Source organism: Neomonachus schauinslandi, chromosome 5, assembly GCF_002201575.2.
Source record: "Neomonachus schauinslandi chromosome 5, ASM220157v2, whole genome shotgun sequence".
Taxonomy (NCBI): Eukaryota; Metazoa; Chordata; class Mammalia; order Carnivora; family Phocidae; genus Neomonachus; species Neomonachus schauinslandi.
Genome location: NC_058407.1, coordinates 9,661,929 through 9,675,942, shown reverse-complemented (window position 1 = coordinate 9,675,942; position 14,014 = coordinate 9,661,929). Strand labels below are relative to the sequence as shown.

Here is a 14,014-nt window from a genome sequence, read left to right as displayed (position 1 = left end):
CGGCTAGAAGGCGGAGATCCCAGCTCTCCCGTATCTGGCACATAGTAGGTCTGCAGTGACTGGCACATGGTACTGGTCACCTTTGGATCCTCCCTGGGTCATACCTATTTTTTTCCATTGTCCTCTCTGCCTCCTATGATATGAGCTCTGCATGGACAGATCTTTCTCCCGTTCACAGATGCACCCCAGTACCCAGCACGGGGCTTGGCATTTAGTAGGTACTCGGTGAACATTTGTGAATGACTGGGCAGCCCCACCCGGACACAGCACCACCCACTGACCTGCAGTCACCACCCCATCCCCAGAGCCAGGCTCCCCAGTAGCTGCCTGCTTCCCAAGAGAACAGCTGTGACCTCACTACCTTCCTGGGACCCAGGGCACCCCAGGCCCTACTTCCTCCCCTGGCTCAGACCCTATGACCCTCTAGCCTCATCTCCCCTCCCAGCTCCTGACCCCTGTCCTAGGACATGATCCTGCCCACCCCACCTCTGGCCCCTGGCTGATCCACCTGCCACAGGCTAGCCTCCCTCAAGGTCAGGTTCACTCCTCCCTCCCTTCAAGGTGTCCTCCAGAATCATCCTGGGCCATGCCGGTCTCTCCCGACCTGTGCAGGGAACAGGACACCCTCAGTCCCTGTCTCAGGGGCCCAGGGTAAATGGGCAATGACAACACAGGGGGCAGATGAGTACCGTGATGGGGGGCATGCAGGCGGCTGGGGGGGATCCGAGGAGGTGATGCCCAGCAGAGACAGCTCCCTTCAGTTACCTTTAGCTCTTCCTGTGGACGGAGGCCCTGGCGTGCCTGTCAGTGGGATGCACCACCGTGCATCCCACCTCTTCTCCTCCAGCCATGCAGAACTCCTGTTCCCCGAGCTCCTGAGCACGCCCTCCTCCACTCCATGCTCAGACCCACAAGGGAGAAACACGCGCTCCTTGGTCTGTGCCGCTGAGTTTGGAGTTGGCACCATAGGGTTAGGGTGGCCATCGCGGACTGAACAGCCCCACCGTTTGCTAAGCTCGTATGTGCACTTGTTTATTTGATACCCTATTATCATTACCTCCCTTTTTCAAAAGAGGAAACTGAGGCACAGAGAGGCTACCACATGCCTGAGGGAGGGGCAGAGGCAGCTGGATTCCAGAGCTTGAGCACTTGAACGTCGTGCTGCTCCTCAGTAACCACACCTCCTTCCCCAGAATCAGGGGCTGGGGCTGGGGTTCTGCTCCCAGGTACGTCTTCTTGCTTTCTTCTCTCTGGCCGCAGTTAACTCGTTCCTCACCCGGGGAGCCCTGGTCTCCAGGAGAGAGGCCCACAACAACCCTCCTTCCCAGCCAAAGCCCTCATGGTCCACAGAGCAATTTCACAGGCCGCGTCTCATTTAATCCTCCCAAGAGCCTGGGGAGACAGCTGTCTCTCCCTCCATCTTATACATGAAGGGACATTCAGAGAGTCGCACGTCTTGCCCGTGGGTGGAAAAGAATATGAGGTCAGATAAAAGTGAATATTTATTGGGCTATGAGACAGTGTATTCTATAGGAATGCATTCAGTTGCAAGAACAAGAAACAAAAATCCAACTGATAATTGGTTGAGGGAAGAAAGATAGGGGTTTTTTTTCTTCCATCCCAAGAAATTAGGATGGTAACCCTGGCATTGTCAGGGGGCTTGACAATGTCAGTGCTGGGGTTTCTTTAGCATCCTTATCACCTCATTACTGCAAAATGGCAGCTGATCCTCCAAACATCATGTCTGCATTCAAAGCAGGAAGAAGGGAGAATAGGGAAGGGCTGTGTCCCTGTAAGTATCTGTCTTTTTACTGAGGAGGCGCCTCACTGTCACCCTCCTTCCATACCTGACAGATCTCCTCTTGCACCCCATTAGTCAGAGTAGGGTCACATGGCCACACTTAGCCCAACCACGGGTCCAAGGGACTCCGATGTTCATGAATGGGTTAGGCCACCCACAGTCCATCCTCTGATGCTGAGATCACAGCATTTCTGCTGGCCCCATAAACAGATCAGGGTTCTGTTTATCAGGAAAAGGGAGGATGGGCACCGGTCAGGTGAGGCAATAGGCAAGGTGTGCTCCCGCAGATACCATGCTAAGCTATTTATATACATCATCTCACTTGGGCCTCATGCAACCTTATAAAGCTAGGACTGCCTTATGCCAATTTTGCAAATGAAGAGAAAAAGCTAGCGAGTGCAGAGCTGGTCTGTGTTCTTAACCATTCTACCAGACTGCCAGGTCATGAGGGACTCAGACCCCCGAAAGCAGGAAATTGTCCAAAGGGACCCTGTCAGGCCCCGCTCACCACCCACCTCACCACGCACCTGCCGTCCCCTGGCTATGAGTGTGCAGGGTCGGGGTGCCTGAGTGCGCACGTCCAGACAGCCGACTGCGCCACTGTCTGGGAGAGCAGGCATGTGCTCCCACGGTGCTCACTGCCGCCGCAGGTGAGGGCTGCACCCCTACTTCTTTTTCCTTCATCCATCCAATGTCTGCCAGTGCCAGGCACCCAGTCAGGCCTCAGTGGGGGGGGATGTGGGGTACAGATTGGCGGCTCAGGCACAGATCCTGCCCTCAAAGACAGATCTTGCCACCCGGTGTCTCTTAATTCAGGGAAATCTGGGGTGGAATGTTTGAAGGGGTTCAGTGGAGAGAGAGCTCATTTCTGGCCAGGGAAGCTCCAAGGGCAGATGGAAATCTTGCAAAACTGAAACTCTGTGCCCATTAAACACAAACTCCCCATTTTTCCCTCCCCCCGCCTCCCGGGGACCCCCATTCTGCTCTCTGTCTCTATGAATGTGACTGTTCCAGAGACCTCATGTAAATGGCATCAGACGGTATGTGTCGTTTTGTGTCTGGCTTATTTCACTGAGCATCGTATTCCCAAGGTTCAGCCATGTTGGAGCCGGTGTCGAGTTCCCTTCCTTTTTAAGGCTGAATAATAGTCCCTTGTAAGAATATACTACATTTCGCTTATTCATTCATCTATCAATGGGCCCTTGGATTGCTTCCACCTTTCAGCTACTGTGAATAATGCTGCTGCGAACATGGGTGTACCAATAAATCTTGGAGACGATGATTTCAGTTATTTTGTGTATATGCCCAGAAGTGGAAGGGCTGGGTCATATGGTAACACTGCTTAATTTTTTGAGGAGCTGCTGACTTTTTAAGAGGGGCAGAGACTTGGGCAGGTCGACACACCCCGTGCTAGCCTAGAAGAGATGAAAGAAGTGTGCTACAGAACGAGACAGACATTTGGCTTTTGTTTTGGTTCATCGTTTTGCCCGCCCACTCTCTGAACCCCAGTCGTGGACCCATGGATCACCCTCCTGTCTAGAAACTAGAAGTATCAGCCACCCGTGTTCTCCGGCTCCATTGCAGATGGGGCCTTCAGAGCTCACCAACCCAAGAACTGAAAACAAAACTCATGCTGGGAGGAAGCAGAGCACCTCTCCACTGAGGCCTTAGGACAGCGGTGCCCAGTGCTGGGCGTTGGGTGTGGGCTGTGCTGCTCACAAGGGGGCTCTTCAGAGTGTTGACCTCACGGGCTGAGAGGATTGGTCCTGTTTGCAGACCACAAGCCCAGGTCTTCAGCTCACTTATGATTTATGAGTCACCCAACATCCTTTGAATATCTTTTTGAATATCTGTTCTTTGAACATCCTTTTCTGCTTAAGTTAACCAGAGTTGGTTTCTGTTGCCCACAACAAAGAATGGTGCCTTATATAGAAATTGGTGCCCAGAGTGGCTGCAGGCGATGGATGTTGAAGGAAATTCAGAGAAGCTGGCATTGGGTATCTGGACTGCTTGGGACTGAAGACACTAAAAATTCAGCACAGAAGAAGGGATCAGCTCTAGAATCCTCCGGCATGCAGAGGGAAAGCAGGAATTCAGAGTCACCACCAAGAATCACCTGGAATGAAGAGCCTGCCAAAAGCAAGACTCAGACTGAGGCTCCATCACCTTGGAAGAGGTGAGGGTGAGACTGTGGGTAGAGGCTGCTGGTTCTCACGGGGCTGGACTGTTGAAGAAACGGAAGACAAGCTCCCAAATCCTAGACTCTTGGCTCAAGACCCGGATCATAAACTGAGGACTTCCGTGCTAAGAGTACCCCTGAATTCCTGCAGCCACCAGGCTGAGATAGCAAAAAACGAAACCTAATGTTTGAGCCTGCACAACGGTGAGTTACCTCAGTGGCTACGGCCACAGCCTCACCAGCTCTGCTCCGTGGAAGTCAGACCCTTGACTGGGAAAGTGTGAACTTGGTGTTTGCATGGAGCCGTGTGGGAGGGTTTGGAGTGATGAACCCCTGGAACCCCTGATTCCCGCCGAGCCCCCTTGCAGGCTAAAGCAGCCTGTCCTCACTGTCTGATAATGCTGATCCTGCCTTAACGGGGCCCCTTTAATGACCCTCCTCCACGACCCCCATCCCCCCCCCATGTTTTCAGACCACAGTCGGGTCCCCAGACTGGGCAGGACTGAATATCAACCCCAAACCAAAATCTGGGCAAAACTTTGCTGTTTCATAGGATCAAAAATCTGGAGACAGGGGGCGCCTGGGTGGCTCAGTTGGTTAAGCGACTGCCTTCGGCTCAGGTCATGATCCTGGAGTCCCGGGATCAAGTCCCGCATCGGGCTCCCTGCTCGGCAGGGAGTCTGCTTCTCCCTCTGACCCTCCTCCCTCTCGTGCTCTCTGTCTCTCATTCTCTCTCTCTCAAATAAATAAATAAAATCTTAAAAAAAAAAAAATCTGGAGACAGTGTGTGAATGGATCCACTGAGCTGAATTTATACCCACGGGCCATTCTGGATTCAGGATGTGGGTCTCAGCTGGGGGTGGCTCTAATTGTTTCCAGGGCTGGTTTGGGGTTGGCAGGTACGCTGCTGAAGCCTGACTCAGCGGGGGCCCGTGCTCACTGAGATGGAGGGGACAGAAATGCCCAGGTATAATGGAGAGACAGAGTTGTGAATTAACCATGGGTGACCCACGGCACCTAGCCACAGCCCCTTCACCAAGACGGTGTGAACCGCCTTGTGGAGGCAGCCCAACAGCTTTTAGAAGGCCTCAGTGTCCCGACTCCTGATTTCTAGGGTGGAAACCAAGACCCTGGGAGGTAAAGGCTCCGTGGCAGCAATGACTGCCAGGGGCAGGGTGGGCTCATCACTCTAATAGTAGCAGGACCAAGCAGCCATCCCGATGGTCTGATCAGCGGGGACTCAGGGGGCTAACGGATCACGAGGTCCCCAGGGCAAGAATGGATCAGCGACCTCCAAGGACATGTGGCTTTTATAACCAGACAGACCTGGATCTGGTCAATGGAAGCCTGACTAGAGCCCTTTCCCCCAACACCCCTCCCACCTCGGGTGGTCAGGTACAAGCCCTCCTCCACCCCCAGACTGAGTCTGTCCACTAATCTCCCTCACACTGACCCACGGGGACTATGGCCATTTATAGGAGAACCCGGCTCTGGGGAGCAGGGGGAGGGGGTTTGGGCCTCACTGAGTCCTTGTTTCCTCATCTGTAACACGAGGACAATAACATCTGCCTGAAAGGATTGTTGGGTTAATTGAGTGGAATAACGGACAGTGGCTGGAACATAAACTCGCATTGCCTGCAGCTGAATTTTAATCCCTCTGTGATGTTGTGTTCATTCTTTCATTTGTTCCCATCTTCACTCCACTGCACTATCATCGGCCCTGTGCTGGGCACTGAGAGTTCAAAACTAACAACCCCTACCAGTGACTGAGGGTAAAGTACGTGCCCGGAGCAGTGCTCGGCCTCCCTGTCTCTAACCTAGGCAACAGCTCTGCAAGGTCACATGGCAGGAGGTAGCAATGCTGGGACGGGGACCTAGTTGAGTTCTATTGTTGTGTTTTCTCCGCTGTGGCACCAAGCTCCTCCGAAGTTAATAAAACGAGGCGGCAAATACAGAGCTTGGGACATGGTGAAAGTGATAGAGAAAGGAGGGTTATGGCTCAAAGAGTGGGGAAATGGATGGACAGATGGATAGATGGATGCATGGACGGATGGATAGGTGAGTGAGTGGATGGATGCGTAGATGGATGAATGAATGGATGGGTGGATGGACGGATATATGGATGGGTGAGTGAGTGGATGGATAGAGAAATAGAGACACAGAGAGAGATAATGACTAGATAGACTTAGAAGATGGATTTGACATGACCTCTAACCCTGGAGGATCTTCCAATCAAGGAAGATGCAGTGCTAAGCATGGACCTAGCTGGGAAACTGAAATATCTGCAGTTAGTAACACTGTCAGAGCCTGCCATTTTCCAGCCACAAACATAGTGTGTGAAGATCAGCCAGGCAAGCTGTGACTTGGGGCAGACACACTTGATCGCCTGAATAACAGACCTTTTTGTTCGTTTGTTCAACAGGCGTTCTAGCACCTGGTACCGGGCAGTGTCCTAGGCAACGGGCATAGAGTAGTGCACAAAATACCTCCACGTGGAGATTCCAATATGGGGTGGGGGAGGGTGCGGACAAGGATGATCTACGTATAGAATGAGCCAGATGAGAGTGAGCACCATGAAGATAAACAAAGCAGGGCAAGAAAGGAGGGCTCTGGAGGCCCAAAAGAAGGGAGTGAGGCCCAGATCTGGAAGGAGCAGCAACTTGCCCAGGATTGCAGTAACTTACGCAGCTGGATCAGACTAGAACCCAGGCGATGCACAGGTGTTGGGGTTCTGGGGTTCCCGATCTGATGCTACAGGATGGTGGAAACACACCAGATATGGTGTCAGCAGAGTAGGGTGCTGCTGGGATCCAGGCAGTCAGGAGCTGCGTGATCTCAATCCCCTAAACCCCTTTGCCATCACGTCACTGTTCATTTTTCCCTCCACTCCTTGAAACAACCCTGTATTTTCACAGATATTATACTTTATACGCGGTCAATGTTCACTCTTTTGTTTTCTGGAGGCAGTAGATGCTAAGCCTCTAAAGAAGGCCCCGGTTTTGCTCTAGCTGAGGGAGGACAGCTGCTGGCTGGGACACAGAAGGCTCCTCAGGAGAAAGGAGATCTGAGCAGGCCTCAAATAGAGGAGAAGCATTCATAATGTGATGCCAAATGCCCAGATCAGCCTGGTGGCCACATCCTCTCTTTCCTAGAAAGAAGGGGGCTATTTATCAGGATTAGGTTCAATTACAAAGGACAGAAAACCCAAGATATGAGTAGCTCAAACAGAAAGAAATTTCTTCCTTTCTTATGTAAAAACTCCCGGGGGCACCTGGCTAGCTCAGTTGGTAGAGCATGGGACTCTTGACTTCAAGGTCATGAGTTCAAGGCCCACGTCGGGCACAGAGCTTACTTGGGGAAAAAAAAAATGAATAAAAACTCCTAAGCTAGGTAGTCAGGTGGCAGGGACCCGGCCCCTTCTGTCTTGCTCCACCAGTCTCAGTATTTGGCTTTAACCTCATGGCTCAAGATGGCTGCTTGAGTACCAGACATCATGTCTGTATCACACCAACAGGACAGAGGAAGGGATAAAGAAGGGAATGCCTTCTTCCCAGCAGAGGGGTTTCTAGAAGAATGCTATTTTAGGTTAGCAGTTCTAAGACCTAGAGAGGGCCCACCAGGCCCCTGGAAAGCCCACAGGCTTGGCACTACTGCTGCCTGAGATGGCATCTGGGGAGGGGAGAGATGCAGACAGCTCTGCCTATCTACCCCGGGAAGTTCCTGCACCCATCCATGGAACGGTATAGAAGCAGCTGGCTGCTTCCAAGATGCCACATGCGCTGGGCCCTCCATTCGCCCCCTAACTTCCACCTCCTACTGGAGTTGCCCCCCATCCTCTCAGCCAGAGTTTTCTCTGGTGCCCTGGGAACCCAGAACATTGGGTGGGAAGTGAGGGTCCTACAGAGTTGGGCAGGCAGTTTAAGTTTCCAGCTAAAGCCCTCTGACCTGGGCCTCCCACCACCACAGATGGACTCCAATTCCTCAAGTGTAAGACTTGGAGTCCCAGAAGAATTTAAACCAGATTGCTATAAAAGCCCCTGCTAGAGACTGACACAAGGTAGGGGCTCAAGAAGGTGAGTGAATGAGTGAATGAATGAATGAATGAATGAGTCAATAAATTAGCCAATCACTCAATCATGGTGTTATTCAGTCTTAGCTCAGCCAAGTTGTCACCCAGCTTCCACTTACATACTTCCAGTAATGGGGACATCACTACTTCCAGAGGCAAAATGGTTTTAGTTTTTAGACTGTCCTTACAATGAGTCAGATTCCCCACCTCCTAGGTTTCCCCAACAGTCCCAGTCTGCCTACAGGTGGGACCCAAAACATATTTAGAATCTTTTTTATGGGATGGGACCCAAGCCTCTGCAGGCAAGGGAAAGCACAGAATACCACAGCTGGACCTTAGAGGCCACAAGTCTCTTGGTCATCTTCCTGTGTTTCAGAGGAAGCTCTGACCAGAGAGGGGCTAGGACTCACCCAAGGCCACACAGCTGGGGAAGGGCTGAGCCAAGATTCAGACCCCAGATCCACCTTTCAGCTATGTTCCTTCTAAATTCCACAGCCCCTCCAGGCTTCCCCACATGGGGTACCCCTCCCCACGGCCAGCCCCACCCTACGATGCCGAGGATCTGGTGCCCTTATGGAGATCCTCATGCTGGAGAAAACCATCTCTTGTCACGGCCAGTGACAGGCACAGGGCTGAGTCGGGGGGTCAGGAGCTTCTGCAGGACCAAGACCTATAGGACAGGCTGTATGGCTCTTACCCACCCCCCAGGCAGGGGCCTCCCTCAGAACAGCAGGCCCACATGTGTACACACCCATGTGTGAGCGTGTGCATGAGCGTGTGCTTGCACTTTCCAGAGCCAAAGGAACACGTAACAAGCTGTCAGTAAATCCTGCCAATTCGAGAAGGGTAATTGTCACGCACGATGCCAACAGACAGAACTCCAGTGGATTCATTTGGTTTTGTTTTGTGGTTATTTTTTTTTTTTTACAACTTTAAATACGGAATATAAATAAATTTACATTTAAAAAATAAAAGGAAAGCCCCCAAAAATATAATCACCAACTTTACAAACTGAAGGAAGCAGATTTTGGAGGGGGAGGGGGGTAGGGAGGAAAGTGCAGTCGAAGGTGGGGAGGGAGGTGGGAGCTCAGACCCCACCCCAGGGAGCCCTGGGCATCTTTTCCCTTTTCTCCCCCATTCCCAGCCCATGAGATGGTTTCCTGGGAGGAGCCACCAGAAGTGGAACTCAAAAGAATCTAATACGGGGGGAGGTGGGCAGGGAGAGAGCAAGGACTGCCCCCTCCCTTGGAGACTTTCTCTTGGGTTTTTCACACCCGCCTGGAAAGGGGAACTGCTTGAGCTGAGGACTCAGGAAAACAGAGGCCGGATGGACAACAGTGTTGCCTCCCCACCCAACACGGGCTCGCTCCTGTCCAAGCACTCCAAGCCATTGGCCAGGTCGGGGCACAGCCAGTCCACGTGGAGCCTTTGTGTCAGTTAGGAAAAGGATCCCTTTCTCCATACATTTTTATCTCCATCTGCCAGATAACTGTCCTGATAAATACACAAATTGGCCACGTTCTACAGTGTGAACAATGATCCCTGCAGGCAGTGCCCTTGTGCAGTGCACACCCTGCACAAACCTACTTGGCAGTCTTGGCTGGGCTGGGACATGATGGGCAGGCCCCCTGCTGCCCTGACCCCTGGTCTTCTGCCTAATGGAGCAGAAGTATGGGGTCCAAGAGTCCCTTGGTGGAGCAGACTGAGGGCCAGGACAAGAGGAAGACACAGGGTGGAGGTAGAGAGATAAAACAGAGGAAATGAAGGTGGGGGAAGTGGAAGGAGGCAGTGAATGCCCAGGTCACCAGCCACGTCGGCTCCAGAGCAAACTTCATCTCTAACCCATCTGAGGGGGCACTTGGCTGCCTGGTGCTTGGGCCACGCCCACCCAGAGGAGTCCATACCGTCAGAGATCTCATATGTATAAAACAAAAGGAAGCCGCTGTAAGCAGAGGTGACCAGGGAGAAGTGACTGGACCTGGGCGCCGTGGGAGGGCTTTTCTCGAGTCTGTGCTCCCCTGCGTGGTCTCAGCCACAGGAGTACGAGGTACCCTGGCCTGCCTGGGGGGTTCCCTTCAGAGCTGGCCAGGGGTCCTGGGACCAGGCAGGCCACCCATGCCTAGAGGGCCTCAGAGCCTTGTGCAGGGCTTTGGGCTGGTCCACAGCGCTGAGGTGTGACCCTGGCTGGGAGCCGGGGAACAGCGGGCCCACTGGTCTCTCTTGCGCTTCTATCCCAGATTCTCGGAGTCGGTGGAGGAAGACAGCAATGGAGTTCAGGTCCTCCGTTTCCTTCTCGAGCTTCCGGGCAAGGTGCTGGAGGCCAATGAGGGGACCCGCTGGTGGGTGGACGGACGCGCAGAAGGGGTAAGCACCATTGGCCGTCCGAATCAGGCATCGAGACAGACGGACGAGGGGAACAATATTATCACTCCAAGGACCCCATGGGGGCGATACAGCAAATACCATATTAAATAACCCTGTGGGCCAAGCAGAGGGACACAGAGGGGTCAGAGACAGCTTAGGGGCTCCAGCCCATGCTCACACGCCTCCCTTGCCAGGGACGGGGAGCTGATTTCCAGCATCGCTCAGGGCTGGGGCAGTTGAGGGTCAGACCTCCCATTCTCCTAGGGCATGCTGGGACACAGCTGGGCTGGGGCCCCCAAAGCCCCCTCACCCACCTACCCTATGGGAAAATTCAGTTGAAACTGGGTGGAGGGGATCCAGGCTGAGAGCCGGGATTTTGTTTGGGGAAATATCTCTCCTCATCCCCTTCCACAGCCCAAGCCGCAGGCCAGGGAGAAGAAAGACCAGGGGTCTGGGCCTCAGGTTCCCCACCAGGCCTCACCTGCCCACACTCTCCTGCAGATGCCCCTAGGCTCCGAGGGTCTCCTTCAGTGCCTTCTTGTCATGCGTGTGCTTGAACTTCCGGTGCTTCCCCTTGGGGGGCCGGCGGACTCGCACTGTCCGAATGGCCACCCGAGTTTGGGGTGTCCTGGCTGCTTGAGAAAAAGAAAGGTCTTGTCAGCAGGTGGACAGCCTCTGGAGAGGGTCTTATTGCTCTCAACCAACACCTGCCACAGACCTCTCCAGATCTCCTGGGCTGAAAGAAGGGGTAGGAGTCTGAGGCCAGCCCTCCTTGGGTTCAAATCCCAACTCCACTGCTTACCAATTATTGAACTACTCCGTGCCTCAGTTTCCCCACCTGTGATATGGGGGTAATAAGACCGCCCCCCTCACAGGACTGGTAAAACGAATAAATGGCAGTTTACTGGCAAACACAGAGGGGAGTAGATTAGCTATGGCTTCAAGTTCTTTGTCCTTACCCCACTGACCCTCCTAATTTCCATGCCCCTTGAGCCTGGCGTGGACTCGTCGGATCTGTTAACCAGTAGAAGGAGGCAGAGTGGTGCTGTGCCGGTTCCAGGCAAAACCCTTAAGAAGGCTTGGCAGTTCCCAGAGCGCCTGGGTGGCTCAGTCGGTTGAGGCTCAGATTTCGGCTCAGGTCATGATCTTGGGGTCGTGGGACCAAGCCCCGCGTCAGGCTCTGTGCTCAGTGGGGAGTCTGCTGGAGATTCTCTCTCCCTCTCTCTCTGCCCCTCCCCACTGCTGACATGCTCCCTCTCTCTCTCTAAAGCAAATAAATAAATATTAAAAAAAGAAGAAGAAGAAGAAGGCTTGGCAGCTCCCCCCATTTTGCCTTGGGGAGCCCTGTGCCACTGCTGAAGAAGTCTGGCTACTCTGCTGGGGAAGGCACCTGGGGAGGAGACGCCCTGGACTACAGCGAAAGGGACATGGGCCCAGCTGCCCCACGCAGCCTCCAGACAACACACTACAACCACTGGAGACATGAGTAGAACCACCAGGCGGAGCCCAGTCAACCCATCAATCGGGGAGAGATGATAAAATGGCTATTGTCTTAAGCCACTAAGATCAGACTAAGAAGTGATCGGCCAATGGGAGCTGCTCTTACTCACTTTTTTCTTATTCCCTCGCTTGACCTCCCGTTGAGGTTTCCTCCCACCAGCCTCTCAGCCCCTTCCAGTTCTGGGTTGGGGGAGCTGCTAGGCATCGGGCCAGAACCACACACTCCCACTGTGGAGCTGGGCCTCCCCATCCCCGTGCCTGTCGTCACCCGGCCCTCGCCACTCCAAGAAGCGGCTCAGTGGGGCAGGCCAGAGCTTGGGCTGTGGGCCAGACCACCTGGGTGCGAATCTGGGCTCTCCCAGGTATTAGTGGCGTACGTTGGGGCAAGTCACATAAACTCTCTGGGACTCGATTTCTGTATCTTTAAAAGTGAGCTGGCAGCAGCCTCGGCCCTCGGGTTAGGTGATAATACACGGAAATAGCCAGAAACCCTTGGCTAGCACTTCCTGTGCACCTGGCAATGTTCTAAGCTCATTTCTCCTCACAGCAGGTACAAGTCTCTACATTTAACAGACAGGGAAACCAAGGCAGAGACACTGGGATTTGAACCTAGGAGTCGGCCTCTGGAGTCCGTACTCTCGACCACTGGCTTGTAAATCACAGTACTCGTGAGCCTCGGGCAAGGTTAGCACTGATGTCTCTTCCTCCTGAGCGCCCAGGTCAACACCCTGGCAGTGAAAGCTTTCTCCGCCAAGCTCAAGGCCCATCTCTTCCCCGGCACCCCCAGCTCTCCGGGGCCAACGCCGACTTCCCACCTCACAGACATAAGCTCCCACGAGGCAGTTAGCCCATCTCTGCCATCGGGCAGTGTAAGGATGCGGGCGGGTCTCAGATTCCCCTTGGGGGAGGACACCTAGAAGGGCCATTAAGGGGCCCAGAGTTTGGGCTCCAGAGATGGGGTCATCAGCAGGATCCTGGGCTGGGCAAAGCTGGAGCAGGCTCAAGGTCGTCATGCAGCTCATGAGTGACAGAGCCGAGTCTCGAGCCCAGGAAGTCTGACACCAGTATCACACGGGCCACAGCACCAAGCCTTCCCCGGGCCCAGGCCAAACTGCTGAAACTGACATGGCAAGACTTTATGTAATCTACATATTAATCAGTTGAACACGCCTTCCAAGATCTGGCTTGGAAAACCACATGAAGCACAGGCACATGAAAGAACCCCATCCTAAACATAAAGGAGAATATGATTTTTCCTGACTAGAAATCCTTCTATGTTAATTCTTTTTTTTTTTTTTAAGATTTTATTTATTTATTTGACAGAGAGAGACAGAGTGAGAGAGGGAACACAAGCAGGGGAAGGGGAGAGGGAGAAGCAGGCTTCCTGCAGAGCAGGGAGCCCGATACGGGGCTCGATCCCAGGACACTGGGATCATGACCCGAGCCGAAGGCAGACGCTTAACGACTGAGCCACCCAGGCGCCCCCTTCTATGTTAATTCTTATTATTATCCCACGTTATTCGATATCCCATGTTGTTCCGTGTTAACTGTATTAATAATTTACAACAGGTCAGTTTGAAGCTGTGAAATTATCAACCTTTCCAGGGCATCCGTGCCTCAGCTCGGCTCTCGGAACAGGACAAAGAGGCTATGAGGCCTGCCTTTGGGAGGCTTCTAAGATGTTCTGTCCTCTACCAATAGAAAGTTACTGAAAATCAATGTGATTTTTTTTTATGCTCATCTAAACATATTAACTTAATAAATCTTCATCTTTGGGGTGCCTGGCTGGCTCAGTTGGTAGAACATGAGACTCTTGATCCAGAGTTGTGAGTTCAAACCCCATGTTGGGTGTAGAGATTACTTAAAAATAAAATCTTAAAATAATAATAATAATAAAAATTATAATTATATATAATCATATTATATATGTGTACGTATATGTGTGTGTGTGTGTATATATACACATATATATAATGGCTGTGCTCCAGCAGCCCCATCAAGAACACTGAACAACTGACTTATAAGGTCATCTCTCTGGACCGTTCTAGCTCTAACAATGTTAAATTCTTTTTTTTTTTTTTTTTTTTTTTTTTTTTTTTTT

At 52.6% G+C, this 14,014-nt stretch overlaps 1 protein-coding gene across 2 annotated transcripts in view; it reads right to left on the bottom strand.

Moving 5' to 3' along the window:
• Positions 1-9,134: 9,134 nt before the first annotated feature.
• PDGFB (platelet derived growth factor subunit B) overlaps positions 9,135-14,014 on the bottom strand; it is a 23,670-nt gene continuing 18,790 nt past the window's right edge. Inside the window, exons 6-7 of one of the 2 annotated variants that reach the window (XM_021687679.2) lie at positions 10,895-11,048; positions 9,135-10,526 (exon numbers count right to left, since the gene is read on the bottom strand). In XM_021687679.2, coding sequence (XP_021543354.1) covers positions 10,921-11,048 — 128 coding nt within the window. In that variant the 3' untranslated portion in view covers positions 9,135-10,526; positions 10,895-10,920. The remainder of the gene's footprint in view (positions 10,527-10,894; positions 11,049-14,014) is intronic. The other variant, XM_021687680.2, reaches the window with a different exon arrangement.